Raw genomic sequence first — 18,541 nt, 5'->3', positions numbered from 1 at the left:
ATGTTTTATATATCTACAGTTAGCAAGTTCCCAAAGGAAAAACTAGACCCAGGGGTGTGTAGTTTTCCAATAAGCAGGAGAATGTGGATGAGTGGGTGTGAGGATATGGTGGTGGGTTAAAGGATAGTGAGTTCACTTTAAGGTTTAAGTAAACAAATTAACTTTCCTATAACAAACATATTGTATAACTTAGGAAAAAAAACAATTTCTTTTAATACATAGCTTATAAATTTCAGAGATCATATTAATGTAATTATAATCTTTATTTCTCTCATTAATGATCAGTAAAAAGAGAGGATCTTGTAACTAAAATATATAAATAGTGATATTTTACAGTTTATAATTACAAAAAATCTTTGCCCCATCTGACTTTTTCATCATAGTATTTTTGTAGTTACCAGAAAATAAATGTATTACCAAGAAAGGTAATGATTACCCCAGCATCATGGATTTCATAATTCTTCTCATTAATTTAAACTTCCATTTCCATGCTGAGAAATCAAAACCTATAATTTCTAATTAACATAGTATAGTACATAGTAAATTTCTGTGAATGTTCCACTTATGATGAATACAACATGACCATTTAGTGTTCATTTACTATATGTCTGACACTATTTTAAGTGCTTTAAGTATACCAACTCATCAACAATAATTTGTAGTAAGGATTATTATTATCTTCACTTTACAGATGAGGAAACTAAGACAGTGGTTAAGCAACTTGCCTAAGGTCACATTGCTAGAAAGTGGTGGAATCAGGATTAAAACCCAGGTAGTCTGGCTGCAGCCTCCACCCCTTAAGTCATGTGAAAAGCACACATCAAAATTCAGGTACATTATCTCTGATAAACAAAATGACAGAAATAACTTAAAGACAACTGAGTTCAAAGAGTCAAATTATGACAGTTAATGTCTTCCTAATAATGATTTCCTATTTAAAAGCATTAACCCACAAATTATAACACAGACACATGGGGATTTATCTGAGGGTAAACATATATTTGCATATTAAATCCAATTACTTAAAGATAGTCCTGTTAAATAGATACCTACAATTATGTATTACAATGTAATTTATTGAGCTTATTAGTTCTAAGATTTATCAGCATGTACTTCTGTTATGAATTTCATTTAAGTTTCATTTAAGGATTTTATAAAATCAATTTGTTGATGTAAAATAAGGCTGTCGTGGACAATTTTAAAAAATAGACTAGTATGATACAAAAGCTTTCAGTGAAACATAGTATGTATTTTAGAGGCCTTACCTGACTATAACATTTTAGCTAGCAGTAATACGTTTTAAACACCTTACCTTTGAGAATCCAAGTTCTGAAAGCAATCTGTCAGCTACAAATTCAATATACTGTTTCATCAAAACACAATTCATTCCGATGAGGCCAACTGGCAAGGCTTCTGTTAAAAACTCCTGAGATATAAAGAAAAACAGAATAAAGTAGAAAGAAAGAACAATAAATTGTATGTGTTTTCCAAATAAAAAGAGGGTTCTAATTTTATTAATCTTCTAAGTCACTGATCTTGTTCAAGGAAAGTACACTAGGATAAATTCTTTCAACATGGCAAACAATGCTCATTTGCTTAAAAATGTTTGGGGTGTTACTATTCACATTATTATTTCACATTCTCATATAGCCAAAGTAAATTGAAACTATTACACTACCGGTATTTTTTAAAGTAGCACTTGGAGGACCTGAATTTATATGCTTTCTCAGTAGAAAAAAAGGAGATACTTTGTTCTGAAATACCCAGAAAAAGATTCACCTAAGATGATGGTTGTGGAGAACATGACTATGAAAGGGAACTGGGAAAGAGAGAAAGCTCAATTAATAGAGAAAATGAGAAAGAAATAGAAATGGATCTGGGAACTGGGAGATAAACTGAATGCCAATTATACTGAAACACAGTGGTAAAATTTTAATAAAGAAAAAAAAACATATTAACCATTTGGATTTAGTTCTAAAAGTGATTCAAGATTTCTGCCTTTTCTCTCTTTCCAATATGAAAACTATGGCTGTTAAAGTATGCATTATTAAAAAGAAGTTTAAAAACTTATTTTATTTTTCAACTAGTTCTTTAAAATGATAAAAGTACATTCTAAGTGAAGCATCCAGGTCTTTCTAGTTAGAGATCTTTACATGCCCTAAACCATACTTCACTATTCACTAATTCATTTATTTATTCATTCTGTGAACATTTGATGCATGCTTCAAGCTAGATACCCTGCTAGTTTAAGAATACAAAACAAGAAACCATCACTGCTCTCTAGCAGCTAAAAACCTAGAGAGCTAAGATAATTAAAATAGTTTGTTATGGCATGAAATTTGACAGATCAATGAGACAAAAAAATAGTCCTGAAACAAATTATAGTATACATAAGATCTTAATATATAATAAAGACTGACTTATAAAGTTGACATAATAACTGCAATATATCATCTATTGGTACTGCCAGGTTGACCATATAATATTGCTGATACCAATTTTGACCTACAAAATGGCAATTTCATGTGTCAACCTAATGAAATAATGGTACAAACATCAAAGAAAGAGAGATGTGCTAATTATGTAAGCTTTCCTGCTTACCTGCTCAATTTCAACAGCATTAACAATGATCTCCCTAACCCTTTCTTCTGAAGGCTTATTTACTAAGTATTGAAACATCAGGCAAGCAAAGTCACAGTGAAGCCCCTAAAATAGAAGAAAAATATCACTGTCAAAGGACGTTTAATCAGCTATTTTCACACAGCAACATATCAGGCATTATATAAAGCAGTTAGGAATGCAACACTGAACTTCTGGAAGACAGAAGAAGGATTAACAGGGCCAGGAACTTCTTTTCAAGTCTTATTAAAATGCCAATTATAATAACCTATAATGAAAATTTTTCAATGCCAGCAAATCTCAGTTCATTAACATGAAAGAAGAATTAATTAACAACAACAAATCTGCAACCAAAAGCATTTTGGAAAGGAAAACAAAGAAGAACCAAAATGCAAATTTGCTCATTTTTAGTGTTTTTTTAAAAATTAAGAAATGATTGAAAAACAATTAAGTATTTAAAGAACAGGTGAAACTCAGAGATTTCAAAAACACAAGTTATATTAAACAAGGATGGCTCAAGATAAAAATAAATTCAGGGTAATGAAAATAGAAACTGAAGAATTAAGGATACCATCTGAAGCTGTATAAGACAGAAATGACATTGCAGATAACTCAACGACAAAAGAAAGCAAAATTGTGAAATACCTTGAGAACAGAATACTTATGCAAATATATGAAATGATACAGAAATTAAATAATTGGAGAACAGGATAGTTATGCAAATATATGAAATGATATAGAAATTAAATAATTGGAGAACAGAGCAAGGAGATTCAACCTACAATAATCGGGATTTCAAAACACAGAACAGATGGTATAAAGCTGAAAACAGCAGACGAAAATTTCAAAAAAAAAAAAAAAGAGAAAGGTCAGAGACATAGAAAGATGATGGAGTTCTAAACAAAAGTAACAATTAGAGACTGACAACAAGGCAGAGTCAATTAACATTTCTAAACTACAAAGAAAAAGAAATGAATCTGTAAGCTGACAAGGGAGGAGAAGGTGGAAGGAATACACACTCTAGAGGATTACAGATCAGAGCTGCTTAGCTTTTTCTAAATGAAACAACAAAAACCCAGACAATTGAAAGATAAGACTCAAATCAAGGTTTGTATTCCAAGGATTATTTACTTAGTTAAATTGTCATTCCTAGAAGAAACCATTAGAAAAAAAAAACCTCTTTAAATAGCTAATCGTAGAAAATTTACTAGTGAAACATACCCCCTCCACTTGACTCAAGAGGATATTTCAAATTACCAAAGGCTGAATTTCAAATGAACTGCTGAAAGGTGACAACGTAGAGTTGATTAGAACCGATAGCTAGCTACCTATTACAGAGGTGAGTAAGTCAAAGGCAGGCACTTGTAATTGTTAAATCAATAAGGGAATAAAATTAATTTTGAGGTTTAAAGCGACTCTAATCAAAATCCTAGTGGCTTTTTTTGTTTTTTGTTTTGCGGTACGCGGGCCTCTCACTGTTGTGGCCTCTCCCGTTGCGGAGCACAGGCTCCGGACGCTCAGGCTCAGCGGCCATGGCTCACGGGCCCAGCCGCTCCGCGGCATGTGGGATCTTCGCGGACGGGGGCACGAACCCGTGTCCCCTGCATCGGCAGGCGGATTCTCAACCACTGCACCACCAGGGAAGCCCGTGGGGTTGTTTCTAAGTTAAAAAATTAATCTGGAAGACTAAATGGGCAGAATCTTTTAAGAACACTTTCAAAATAAAAGTTATGAGATTTAGCCTACTAATTATCAAAACATAAAAAACTACAATAATTAAAATAGTTTATTATGGCATGATATTGACATATAGGTTAATGAAAAAGAAAAAGCCTGAAACAGATTTTAGTATACTTGAAGTCTTAATATATAATAAAGAAGACATCACAAGTCAATGGAGGATTACTTAAAGAGAATTGGAAAAACTTCCGAAGAGTGTGTGAAATAAAATTAAGTTACATTCTAACTTATCCTATGCTTTATTTATATTACATTCCGTACTTGTACTAAACAAATTTCAATGGCGTTAAAGAGTTAATGTTCAAAAGCCAAAAACAAACTATTTAACTCATCTCTGAAAGTAGATCCGACGAATTACAGGATTTTGTACATTAAAAGAACAAACAGGGGACACACAGTTTTTGAGGGCAGGAGCCCACTGTGTCCCCCTTTGCCTGGCAAAGTAATAGAGCTATCCTTTTCAACTTCACCCAAAACTCTGTCCCCTGAGATTCGATTTGGCACCGGTATACAGAGAGGCCAAGCTTTCAGGTAACAATTTTGGTGATCACCAGGGGACCGCCTCGGGGACGGTCCAGGGGGGTGTCCCTAGAAGCCAGATCACCTGGGACCCTTGCCTGGAGGCCGAGCCCCCAGTCATACCCCGTCTGCCATCCTGGCAGCTGGAACTCTGAGGTGGGAATACACAAAGGAAGAGGGACCGTCCTAGCAACTGCCTGAGGCCATTTTTGCCTTGAGGACATTCCTCTCTTCCTCTCTTCCTCCTGCTTGGACCACTCTGGACTTCCTACTCCTAGAAATTGTTTTGGGGAAGCAGAAAAGATAGCGTCTGATGTCACAACACCTCTGCCAGAATCTGGGTAAGTCCCTGGGAGTGCACTCCCAGGCTCCTTCAATTCTGTCCCTCTGAAGAACTTTTGGTTCCATCTGGGGAACGTTTGGTTCCCATCTGGGGATTTTCTGTTTCAGAAATCCCATCTGTAAGGCGCCACTTAGACTAAGGTCATGGGATAAGTAGGACTTGGAAGCAACCACTCTGAGCTTTATGCTGTTTTTTTCTGGCATAAGGCTTCCATCTGCTGGCGAGGGTCCTGTTTTGTTTTCAGTCCGCTCGTGAGTGTTCTATCAATCAAAGATAGGAAGTGCTCCTTCTCTTTCTTTTTCTTCTCTTTCTCCTTTTCCTTCTCCTCCTCCTTCCCCACCTTCCCCTCCTCCTCCTCCTCTTTCTCCATCTGATAGCCCCCTGGGGAAAATCTTGGCAGACACATCGACCTATAGTTCTAAACCTATAACTAGGAAAAAAATGAAATTCTATTGTAATTCTGTTTGGCCAACGTACATTCTTGAAAATGAGGGAAGATGGTCTTTGAATGGTAGCCTAAATTATTATACTATTCTCCAGCTAGAGCCGTTTTGTCACAGGAATAGAAAGACAGGAGAAATTCCATGTTTCAAGCATTCACGCAGTTACATAATAAAAGTGAGCAGCTAGGTAACAAGCTGATGGTACAAAGAGAAAGGAAAGTCATTTTGCCTAGAGCTGGTTGTTTCTGAAGGGAAAGGAAAATAAGGGAGACTCAGAAAAGAGTTGTACATGTTTTGTTTGTGGGACCATGTTTGTTGTATGTATGTATGCATGTCAGTACTTACATTGACCGGTTGAGACATCTTTGAATAACAGGGCTCACTAACAGGGCTCACTGTGTGACAACACCAGGGAATCCGTCCTATTGTGTCTGGTTTTGCCTGTGGCAGAATGTTGGCTGGGATTTTCCCTTCTGGACTAGCCTTGTTATGGGTGATCAGAGCTCTGTTCCATCTTATAACACCCCACCCAGGGTATTTTTACAAAATTGGGAGATCTTCAGCTATTCCCCCATGAAAAGGAATTGTTATTTCTCTCCCCCTGTGCCTGGGCCTGCCAGAACACTTATTTTATCTAGATCATCTCTAGTTCCTGAGACTAAAGAAAAAGGCAGGGAAAGAAGGCCTTTTTAAACTCAAGCAAAAAAAACTGAGATCTCTGGTTCAGTCTTTATGTAAAAGTTAACTTGTAAATGAGCTCTATCTAATTGACTTAAAAGTAAGCACTTACAAATTATATCTAAATGTCTAGAAAATTGGCCAAGATAAATTTTAGGACCACATGATCTGGGAAATATTCAGTACTGAATTAATATCTCCTGTTGAAGGTGGCTTAAGCTTGTTGGTTTGATTAATATAGACATGTCTTTAGAGTCATCAATGTTAAGAAATGCAAGTGAGATAAGAGCTTTTGGGTAAACTCTTTAGGAATAATTCTCCATAAGAAAGCAAATGTTTTTGAAGTTGTGCATGATCAGGATTTTCAAAGATTGGATTAAATCTAGTTGGGTAAATGGATTTTGTTGGGAGTGGGCTAGGGCAAGACCAGATTCCTATTTGCCCTTGAAATCTTTTCACTTTGTATAAAATGAGTAAGTATTGTTTGGCAGTTTCTAAAGGTTCTTTTGACCTCCAGCTAACTTTGAGATTCTTCAGAGGGCCCTTGAGGCATCTCAGAGAGAAATATTTAACTAGGATTATTTGGTATGTTAAATTAAATGTAATCAGTCAAGTTAAATGTAATCCTGGTAATTGTAACCAAGTTTCTTTACCAGTTACATTGCAGTCAGATGCTTAACTGAGCCCTTTTAAGTCTTTCTGTTGCTGTACTCTGATGCTTTTGCAAAGGTGCTTCATCTTCAAGAAGACTTATGTGAAGGACCCCTTTTGACAAATACAGGTCTCTGATAAATTTCATATCATACAGCTGAGCTGGTTAAAAAATTTAAAAATCTTAATGGAGAATCTGATGGCTTCATAAAAAGTTAGCAAAAGGATTAGTTACTGACTGGGCTGGTAAATAATGTTTATGGTTTTCCCAGACATAGGGAAGCCCTTCCCCTCAAGCTACTTATGACTTAGAACAACTGGGTAAATTACACCTCTGTAGGAAAAATTGAAATATTCTTTTATCTCTGCCTGGTCCCTCCAGAAATTGGAGACTCTTGGGTTATGAAAATGAGGGTAATTTTAGAGGAAAGGATTAATGTTTAATAGATATGAAATTCTAGTTCTGTTAATTGAAGTTTGAATTTATGAAAGTTATTGTGTTAACCACACTTTTGCCCTGATGTTTAGGAGGAAAGGAAAACTACCCAGTGAAGGTATCAGAGTGTAATTACTCATCATGTACCACTGCTTGTTTTAGGTCTATTGCTGAAAGCACATGTACAATGCTTGTGTGACAATTGGGTATAAATTATAAAATGTATAGCCTATAAAGCATGTCCTCATTAACATACCTCTGTGCTTGTTCACTATACTTGATTAGTTTTCCCCCAATGTGGATTGACTAGGCAAATACAAAGGAGGCCTAGCACCAAGGGACATGATCTACACCTGGGGCAAACAGCTGAATCACCCTGGCACCAAGGGACAGATATTTTGATCATCAATGTCTTCTACTGAAAGACTTGCAATCAAAAGGAGAAATGAAAGAAAAAAATCTGCACATATTGAGGTATGAGGAAGTCACTCTGGCCTATACATGGTTTAACTTTAAAAAGCGGTAAAAAGCGGCCTGTTTTGTGTCCTTTCAGACATGCATTGTACATCTGCTTTACCGTTGACAAGGGGAATGCATTTGAGAGTCAAAATGGAGTAATTATGATAAAACTACACGACCATTGTGGATGTGATTTCAGACACATTCATTCCTGTATTGTTGCAAACTTGGAATTTTCTGAGCTATGTCAAACTCAGGGATGCCACAAGGATTTAAAAATTCTCCCACCCTCTTCAATGAGATTTTGGCTAAAGATTTAAGAGGATTACACCTGGATCAAGGTTGAGTAGAAGCCTTTCCAGCCAGAAGGGAAAAAGTAGTAACAGTAAAAAAGAGAAACATCTCTAACACAGGAAGAAAAAAATTAAACTGTATGTACAACAGATTGGTCAATTGTTAACTGTATGCACGGATGAGTTTATGTTCCACAGGTCTCCCCCTCACCTGGAAGCTCTCTTGCATCCCCTCAAAGCAGAAGACAAGGTGCTGCTGAAAGTATGGAAAGAGCAAGGACCTAAGCAGCAGCTTAAAGAGAAACAGAAGGGATCCTAGGAAGGGATCCTATGACATTCTTCTTACTACTCACTTCTCTCTAAAATTGGATGGAGTAAAGCCATGGTTACATCACACCAGAGTAAGAAGATTACCAGAGACTGACCAGCCAAGCCTGCTTACAGCCAGCGCGAGCAGACTCCCGAGAAGCGGACATCTCACCCTTTGGGAAACTTAAGTATTTGTTCCGACAAGCGGAAAGAAAATTCTGTTTTCCCAGCCTTTCTCATACCTTCTACCTACAGATTCATATGCTGATTCTTTTTGATAATTCTAACTGCTAGATATGTGGTCAGCTTCCTATTTCCAGGTCTTCAGGATTGCCTTGATGGGTTTTCCCCATACAAGGAATAGTTTGGAAACAACTGGCTACAACAAGTCTCTCCTAAGTACCAGTTCCAAATTGGCCTTCAGACCTATTCTGAATTCCTAAGGGAATGAGATACATTCTGTCTACTAAAGTTCCAGTCATCACTCTTACCTCTAACCAGAGCAAGGAATTGAGATCTTGATCATGTAAGACTTGGATCCAGGATGTGGAACTCAAATATTTTAAATTCGGTATCTATTCATATAAGATTTGGATCCAGGATGTGGAACTCAAATATTTTTAATTCGGCATCTATTCCCCAAAAATTAGGCAGGACTATGCCCCATCTGAACAGGAACTAGTCAGAACAGTCATTGCCCACTTCCCTGAAAGATCTGGGGAAAGATAAAAACCGAAGTGAGGATTAAAACCAAGTCTCCCTAAAACAGGGTTCCTCCGTTTATAATTAACATCTCTATCCAAAATGATTGTTCCCTTTCTTGTCCAATATCTGTCCTCAAGATTGAGGAGTATCAAAGAAAAGGGTGGAGTGAAACTGAGTGAGGCCCTGTGGGGCTCCCAGGCTTGGAGGCCCTTTTGTCCCCCATTTCTTGTAGACAAGACTCCAGCCTCCATGACCTTCCCTGAGTTCCAAAGGGCAGATTCGAACAGAGAAATGTAGTTTTCTTCAAGGTCAGGAGCCCACTGTGTCCCCCTTTGCCTAGCAAAGAAATAAAGCTATCTTCTACTTCACCCCCCAAAAAAAGGAAAGAAAAAAAGAACAAACAAAATTAAAGGACAAACTGGGAAAATATTTGCACTAAATATAACAAAATTCATATTTTATATTATATTCATGTGATAAATATAACAAACTCAATAAACAAATACTTATTGAAAGAGCCCAATCAGTTACTGTGCATTGGGAATATATACCGACGGGAATAAAAGCAAAAGGCCAGAACAGGTAACTACAGAAAAAAAGACAAATGACTAGTATCACTATGAAAACAATGTTCAATCTAAGCAGTAATCCAAAAAATGCAAGTGAAACTAATAATGAGATACTAACTACTCCTATCAAATTTATCCAATATTTAACAAGTAAATCTGGTAAGGGTATAGTAAGAAAAGACATGTTCATACATTGTTAGGTGGGGCTACAAATTGTTATCAGATTTCTGGAAAGCAATCTGCAAGTGAGTATGATGGCCTTTAAAATGTTCATGCCTTATACTCTAGTAGTTTTATTTCTAGGGAATCTAGCTTAGGAAAATAGTATGAAATTGAGACAAAGCTTATATACAAAGATAGTCATTTTGCATGATAGCAAAACAAACAAACAAAAAACCAGGAAACAACCTAAATTTCTAATTATAGTCAAATAAATGATACATGTACTCATTAGGATCTGTAATATATATCTAACAAAACTGTTTCCAGGGCTTCCCTGGTGGCGCAGTGGTTGAGAGTCCGCCTGCCGATGCAGGGGACACGGGTTCATGCCCCGATCCGGGAAGATCCCACATGCCGCGGAGCGGCTGGGCCTGTGAGCCATGGCCACTGAGCCTGCGTGTCCAGAGCCTGTGCTCCACAACGGGAGAGGCCACAACAGTGAGAGGCCCGCATACCAAAAAAAAAAAGAAAAAACTGTTTCCAAAAAATGCTTAATGTCATAGAATAATGTTCATAATATTCTGCTTAGTGAAAAAAGATGATCTTAGCTCAAAAAAATATGAAAAAAGCAGAATATCTCAACTTATAAAAATATGTTTGTATATATTTACATAGGTTTAAATGTAGGAAATTGTCCAGAAGGAAATACAAAATATGGAAGGTGGCTATCTCTGTGTGTTGAGACTGAATGATTTTATTCTCTTAATTCTCTATAATAATCATATATAACATTAATAATAAAAATTATTAGAAATTTAAAGACACAAAACAACACAAAGTAATTATACAAAGCATTTTTTTTTTTCTTTTGGCCACGCCACACAGTTTGCAGGATCTTAGTTCCCAACCAGGGATTGAACCCGCTCCCCCTTAGCAGTGAAAGCACAGAGTCCTAACCACTGGACCATGAGGGGATTCCCAAAATGTGCTTTCATACATATTGTTTCATTGCATTTTAACAAAAGCCTGTTAAGGTGTATAACTGAAGAAACTGAGACTCAGAGAAGTTAAGTAACTTGACAAGGTCATTTTAGAAATAAGCTGAGGAGCCAGGATTAGTCAATCAATATGACCCGAACGGCTATAATGGTCTAACACTGAGAACACAAAGATAAATGACAAGGTTTCTGCACTCAAGAAACTTGAGTCCAGTAGAGGAGACAAGTAGTGCAATAGAAAAGTACTAGAGCTAATCAATGAATTTGGTAAAGTAGCAGGATACAAAATTAATGCACAGAAATCTATGGCATTCTTATACACTAATGATGAAAAATCTGAAAGCGAAATTAAGGAAAAGCTCCCATTTACCACTGCAACAAAAAGAATAAAATATCTAGGAATAAACCTACCTAAGGAGACAAAAGACCTGTATGCAGAAAATTATAAGACACTGATGAAAGAAATTAAAGATGATACAAATAGATGGAGAGATATACCATGTTCTTGGATTGGAAGAATCAACATTGTGAAAATGACTCTACTACCCAAAGCAATCTACAGATTCAATGCAATCCCTATCAAACTACCACTGGCATTTTTCACAGAACTAGAACAAAAAATTTCACAATTTGTATCTTAACATAAAAGACCCCGAATAGCCAAAGCAATCTTGAGAATGAAAAATGGAGCTGGAAGAATCAAGCTCCCTGACTTCAGACTATACTACAAAGCTACAGTAATCAAGACAGGATGGTACTGGCACAAAAACAGAAATATAGATCAATGGAACAGGATAGAAAGCCCAGAGATAAACCCACACACATATGGTCACCTTATCTTTGATAAAGGAGGCAAGAATATACAGTGGAGAAGAGAGCCTCTTCAATAAGTGGTGCTGGGAAAACTGGACAGCTACATGTAAAAGTATGAAATTAGAACACTCCCTAACACCATACACAAAAATAAACTCAAAATGGATTAAAGACCTAAATGTAAGGCCAGACACTATAAAACTCTTAGAGGAAAACATAGGCAGAACACTCTATGATATAAATCACAGCTAGATCCTTTTTGACCCACCTCCTAGAGAAATGGAAATAAAAACAAAAATAAACAAATGGGACCTAATGAAACTTCAAAGCTTTTGCACAGCAAAGGAAACCATAAACAAGACCAAAAGACAACCCTCAGAATGGGAGAAAATATTTGCAAATGAAGCAACTGACAAAGGATTAATCTCCAAAATTTACAAGCAGCTCATGCAGCTCAGTATCAAAAAAACAAACAACCCAATCCAAAAATGGGCAGAAGACCTAAATAGACATTTCTCCAAAGAAGATATACAGATTGCCAACAAACACATGAAAGAATGCTCAACATCATTAATCATTAGAGAAATGCAAGTGAAAACTACAATGAGATATCATCTCACACCAGTCAGAATGGCCATCATCAAAAAATCTACAAACAATAAATGCTGGAGAGGGTGTGGAGAAAAGGGAACCCTCTTGCACTGTCGGTGGGAATGTAAATTGATACAGCCACTATGGAGAATAGTATGGAGGTTCCTTAAAAAACTACAAATAGAACTACCATATGACCCAGCAATCCCACTATGGGCATATACCCTGAGAAAACCATAATTCAAAGAGTCATATACCACAATGTTCATTGCAGCTCTATTTACAATAGCCAGGACATGGAAGCAACCTAAGTGTCCATCAACAGATGGATGGATAAAGAAGATGTGGCACATATATACAATGGAATATTACTCAGCCATAAAGGGAAATGAAATTGAGTTATTTGTAGTGAGGTGGATAGACCTAGAGTCTGTCATACAGAGTGAAGTAAGTCAGAAGGAGAAAAACAAATACCGTATGCTAACACATATATATGGAATCTAAGGGGAAAAAAATGTCATGAAGAACCTAGGGGTAAGACGGGAATAAAGACACAGACCTACTAGAGAATAGACTTGAGGATATGGGGAGGGGGAAGGGTAAGCTGTGACAAAGTGAGAGAGTGGCATGGACAAATATACACTCCCAAACGTAAAATAGATAGCTAGTGGGAAGCAGCCGCATAGCAAAGGGAGATCAGCTAGGTGGTTTGTGACCACCTAGAGGGGTGGGATAGGGAGGGTGGGAGGGAGGGAGATGCAAGAGGGAAGAGATATGGGAACATATGTATATGTATAACTGATACACTTTGTCATAAAGCAGAAACTAACACATCATTATAAAGCAATTATACTCCAATAAAGATGTTAAAAAAAAAAAAGAATTGCAATACATGTTATGGACTCTAAGGTAGGGACAAGTTCGGTTTCAAAGGAATACAGAGAGCAAAGAGTGGTCAGTTTTACCTAATTGGGGTAGGAAAGTTTTAAGTGGCAACTTGTGAGAAGGTAATCAACAGATGAAAAAAAAAATGGTAGCAAAGATGGAAAGAGTGTTGCAGACAGAGGGAGACAAGATTTAGTTACTGATTGGATATAGCTGAAAAGAAAAAAATAGAAGCAATCTAAAATGACTCCCAGATTTCAAATTCGTATGACTGGGTAGAAGGTAGAGGTACTCAATGAGACAGAGAAAACAGGAAGAAGAACACATTTCAGGAGAAAGATGATGAGCTTGATTTCTGAAATACTAGGTTTGAGATATCTGTGGAGCCTTCCGGGAGAAAACGTCTATCATGCACTTGAATTTATGGGTTTGGAGCTCAGGAAAGAATAACCAGGCTAAAGATAAAGTTTTAGTTGTTATGAGCATCTAGGTGGCAGCTGATTCCATGGGAATAAATAAGATCAGCCAGGAGGTCATGTATAGGGAAGGAGAGCAACCAAAGTGGCAACCCAGGAGTACATTGGTACATAAGGATGGGCAGAGATTGAGGAGGAACCGTAAGAGAGGTAGGAAGAAAACACAGAGTCTTAAAATCCAAGGAAGAAATGACTTCCTGTTTTATTTTAATTAACAGGATATTTGTGTCACCATAAGCATTTTCAACAGAAGGAAAAATAAATGAACAGCAGCTATGATTACAAATATAACTAGAAGAATACTTCATTCCTTACCTCATCTCTGCTGATGAGTTCATTGGAAAAAGTAAGTCCAGGCATAAGTCCTCTTTTCTTTAGCCAGAATATAGCAGCAAAAGATCCCGAGAAGAAAATTCCTTCTACAGCAGCAAAGGCCACCACCCTTTCCCCTGGGAGACAAAAAATAGTTTCACTTTCTGAAATATCATATACTGCAGACATTTTCAAGCTTATATATGTATAATATATACTTTTACATATATATTTCTTTTTCTTTTTTTTTTGCAGTATGCGGGCCTCTCACTGTTGTGGCCTCTCCCGTTGTGGAGCACAGGCTCTGGACGCACAGGCTCAGCAGCCATGGCTCACGGGCCCAGCCACTCCGCGGCATGTGGGATCTTCACGGACCGGGGCACAAACCCGTGTCCCCTGCATCGGCAGGCGGACTCTCAACCACTGCGCCACCAGGGAAGCCCTACATATATTTTTTAATAATAATACCACAACTGTTTTGCCAAGAAACACAATCAACAAGTTAGTGCCACGGCCAAGTCTTCAGAGAAGGAAGTTTGCCACCTCTACCTACTAGAGCAGAAAGGTATGTCAACTTCAGGTCTTATGTCCTTTGTTTTTCTCTAAAGCCAATGTTTCTCAAAATGTGCTTCTCAATCCACTTGTGAGAAACTCAGCTGGGTATAAAATGCAGATCACTCTCTGGTGAGGACCAGGAATCAGCAGGATTTTTCCACAAATTCTCCAGATGATTTTATGCACACTGAGAATCACTGCTTTTCTCATTCTTGAAATGAACTGAAAGCAATGCAGACATATATGTTTCTTCCCTGATACACTACATGCTTGCCCATATCTTACACTACATCACTGGTTCTCGACGCGTGGTCCAGGGATCCCTGGAGATCCACAGACCCAGGAGGTCTGTGAAGTCAAAACTATTTTCATAGTAATAATAAGGCACTATTTATCTTTTTTACCATCATTCTCTCATGAATATACAGTGGTGTTTTCCAGAGGCTACACAACATATTCACAACAATCTGAAAAGCCTGGTAAAATACTTCTCCTTTTTCTAACTACATATCTGAAGGAGGTTGGATTTTCTTTATATACTTCAACCAAAACAACATTCTGCAACAAATTGAACTCAGAAGCAGATATAATCCAGTTATCCTCCTATTAAGTCAGACATTAAAGAGATTTGCAAAAATAAAAAACTAGGCCATTCTCATTCCAGTGAGAATGGAATGGCCAAAATGAGGCCATTCCAATTGTTTGGGAAAATACAGTGTTTCTTTTCATAAATATACATTATTTATTTCAAAATGCAATGGGTTATTACTGTTAATTTAATATGCATTAATAATTAAATATTTTGAAAGTTTCTTGGCTTTAATTTCTAATATGAAAATATCAATAGATATAACCAGTCCTCAATAATTTTTAAGAGTGCAAAGGAGTACTTAGACCAAAAATTTTGAGACCTCTTTCCCCACATGATGAATAAAACCAGAAAGTAAAGACAATCAATTGTGAAATAAATAAGAATAAGAAAGGTACTTAGAGCTATTTAAATTAAATATCTGAATTTTTAATTAAATGTAATAAATATTTATTAACCAACTACTATATTATAAGAGACGATGTTAATCGCTTCTGTAAAAAAATGTTATTGGATCTCAACTCACCCAAAAGTGTGTCTGCGTTTAACTTATCTGTGAAAAATAAGCCTGTTATTGCAAACTGCTTCTTGCCTTAGTTGAGTGCACTAATTTACATATTTGTTCCCTGAAAAATGTTAAGACTTTGACTTGCTTTATTTTAGGGAAAATAAACATTACTGAAAGCATATAGTCTTGCTCTAATATTCTTGTCAGAGTCTATGTGACTGATTCTTATTTACCTGTAATTATGTGCTGGCATTTAACCTTTCAACTTTCAATTTAATAAACAGAAAAATAACAGATTTAGATGACTTTTTCACCAGTTTCTAATTAATTCTTAGGAATAGTGATACTACACCATATAAAATAGAGTTGTATAACCCAAGGCAAATTTGATCATATATAAATTAAAGCTACATACCAAAAGTAGATTTTCTATCTGCTATCCATCGCAAGGCCCAATCTGCTTTTTTCTTAACATATGGCATTGTTTCAATTGCATTAAATAAAAATTCCCTGTAAAAACAAAAGATTAGTGGCAAAGTTATTCACTTGGTTTTTTTGGGTTTTTGTTTTTTTTTTTATCTTTGGCTGCGCCAGATGGCTTGCAGGATCTTAGTTCCCCGACCAGGGATTGAACCCCGGCCCTCGGCAGTGAAAGCACCGAGTCCTAACCACTGGACCACCAGGGAATCTCCAATTCACTTGTTTTTAATCAGACTATATTTGATTCTATGCAATTCTATGGTATGCAACAGACTTGTAGTTTTTCTGTATTTTTGCATGTCCATAAAATATAGAAGTGAAAGTAAAACTCAAATTAGTGCTTTGGATCTGGTCTTATACAAAATTGACTAAATTAGAATACTTAATTTCTAAACAGAATGTGCGAACAGTTTTTTAAGATATACTATCCAAAGATTTACTGGTCCTATACAAGTTTTTTTTAATCTAACACATTATTAAGCAATAGAAAATATTGTACTCCTAAACTTCCATATTTGAATAATCTTTCCCTAATATTTAGTTCCCTAATATTAATATAATCAAGCAATAGGATAAACCTTTGTAAATAAAATCCCAGCAGTAATACCTTTTCTTAGGATCTCTGATGTAAGTGTCTATTAGCAAACTGTACATCTCTGAGTGAACATTTTCGATGAGAATTTGAAAGCCATAGAAACAGCGAGCCTCTGGAACCTGCACCTCCTGACTAAAGCGCTCCACCTAAGAAGATAAGGGAAAGAAATATATCCAATTCTATGGGCTCTCATTAAACACTGCAAATCAGAATCTGGACATCAGAATTATCACTTAAAAATCACCTGTCATGCCACAGACAGGTCAGAAAGACCTTATGAATTATTTTAAGCAGTATTGCTTAATCCATCAACCCTCCACAATTAGTTGCATACTATATTCTTAAGCAATTAAATAAACTGAACTATTAGGTGGAGATACTGCCTATAAAGCCAAATACATTTTAGAACATCTACCAAAAATAATTATTTTGCTTTGTAGAATTGACCTGAAGTAGATCTACTGAAGCCCCTACAAGCTTATAATGAAAGTTTGCATCTTCCCACTCTTTTTAATAAGAAAGCATGCCTCTAACCAACCATAATAGAAGTTTAAAGATGGGAAGCCAGACCCAGTGCTCTACTGCAGAGCTCTGGAAAGATTATTAAGGTGCAGGTTCTCTATTAGGATTACTATCTAAGGGTAAAATCAAACTCATGCTTATGCCTTGTAAGTAGTTTTGATTGGTACAATATGCTTGATTTCATGATATTTTGGGGGGTCAAATAACAGAAATGTATCCTTGCCTCTGACACTTCATCAGAAAAAATTTTTCAAGAGTTAAGTTCATTTCTTAGACATCATTTTTCAGACTCAGTCTGATTATCTTACCACCATTACTATCATTTAACTGCTGAATGAGAACAAAAGTGGAAACAAAAATCTTACCAAATTTTCATTCACAATTCCGTCACTGGCTGCAAAAAAGGCTAAGATGTGAGAGATAAAATACTTCTCTTCTGATTTAAGCTTGTTCCAGTGAGGGAGATCCTTTGATAAATCAACCTGAAATAAAAAGATTTTCAAAAGTTTTAACTTAAATTCTTCTCAAAGTATGGAAAACTGACTTCCATTTCAAAGTTAAGGTGGGACATCTCATTAGCAGTAAAATGTGAAAAAGAAAAAAATTTCATCATTCTTGCTATAGACTGAGTATTTGTGTTCCCGCAAAGTCCATATTGAAAGCAATTCCCAATGTGATGATATTTGGAGGTGGAGCCTTTAGGAAGTGATTAGGTCACCCTCATGAATGGCATTAGTGCCCTTATAAAGAGACCTCAGAGAGCTCCTTTACCCCTTCTGCCATGTGAGGACATAGCAAGAAGACAGCTGTCTATGAAACAGGAAGCAAGCCTTCACCAGATATCAAATCTGCAGGCACCTTGATCTTAGAATCACCAGCCTCCAAAACTGTGAGTTGTTTGCAAGCTATCTACTCTATGATATTATTATAGCAGCTCAAACTAAGACAATTACAAAGGAACAGAACAAAATTAAAACATTATGAAGACATCTATCTTCTAGCTAATTGAGAAGCTGGCCAGGATGTCCTTTCAAAATATTAAAATTAACCTATTCTCACCACAAAAAAGAAATGGTAACTATGTGATGGGATACAGGTGTTAGCTTATACTATGGTGGTAATCATTTTGCCATACATAGTGTAGCAAAGCAATACGTTGTACAATTTATACCTATACAATGTTATATGTCAACTATATCAATAAAGCTGGGGGGAAAGCCAAAATCTGGAGGCAATTAAGGAGGGGGCAAAATGGGAAGAAAGAGTAGAAACAGTCAATAAGGAACTGAGG

At 36.5% G+C, this 18,541-nt stretch overlaps 1 protein-coding gene across 1 annotated transcript in view; it reads right to left on the bottom strand.

The window, feature by feature from the left end:
• RRM2B (ribonucleotide reductase regulatory TP53 inducible subunit M2B) overlaps positions 1-18,541 on the bottom strand; it is a 34,917-nt gene that overhangs the window by 5,314 nt on the left and 11,062 nt on the right. The window contains exons 3-8 of the mRNA XM_082601431.1: positions 17,616-17,732; positions 16,741-16,874; positions 16,069-16,163; positions 14,005-14,138; positions 2,602-2,706; positions 1,313-1,426 (exon numbers count right to left, since the gene is read on the bottom strand). Of these exons, the coding sequence (XP_082457557.1) occupies positions 1,313-1,426; positions 2,602-2,706; positions 14,005-14,138; positions 16,069-16,163; positions 16,741-16,874; positions 17,616-17,732 (699 nt within the window). The remainder of the gene's footprint in view (positions 1-1,312; positions 1,427-2,601; positions 2,707-14,004; positions 14,139-16,068; positions 16,164-16,740; positions 16,875-17,615; positions 17,733-18,541) is intronic.

This window comes from Mesoplodon mirus (genome assembly GCF_964341445.2).
Source record: "Mesoplodon mirus genome assembly, chromosome: 16".
NCBI classification, from domain to species: domain Eukaryota; kingdom Metazoa; phylum Chordata; class Mammalia; order Artiodactyla; family Ziphiidae; genus Mesoplodon; species Mesoplodon mirus.
The sequence above is the reverse complement of the archived record's forward strand: the minus strand, read 5'-3'. Positions and strand labels throughout refer to the sequence as shown.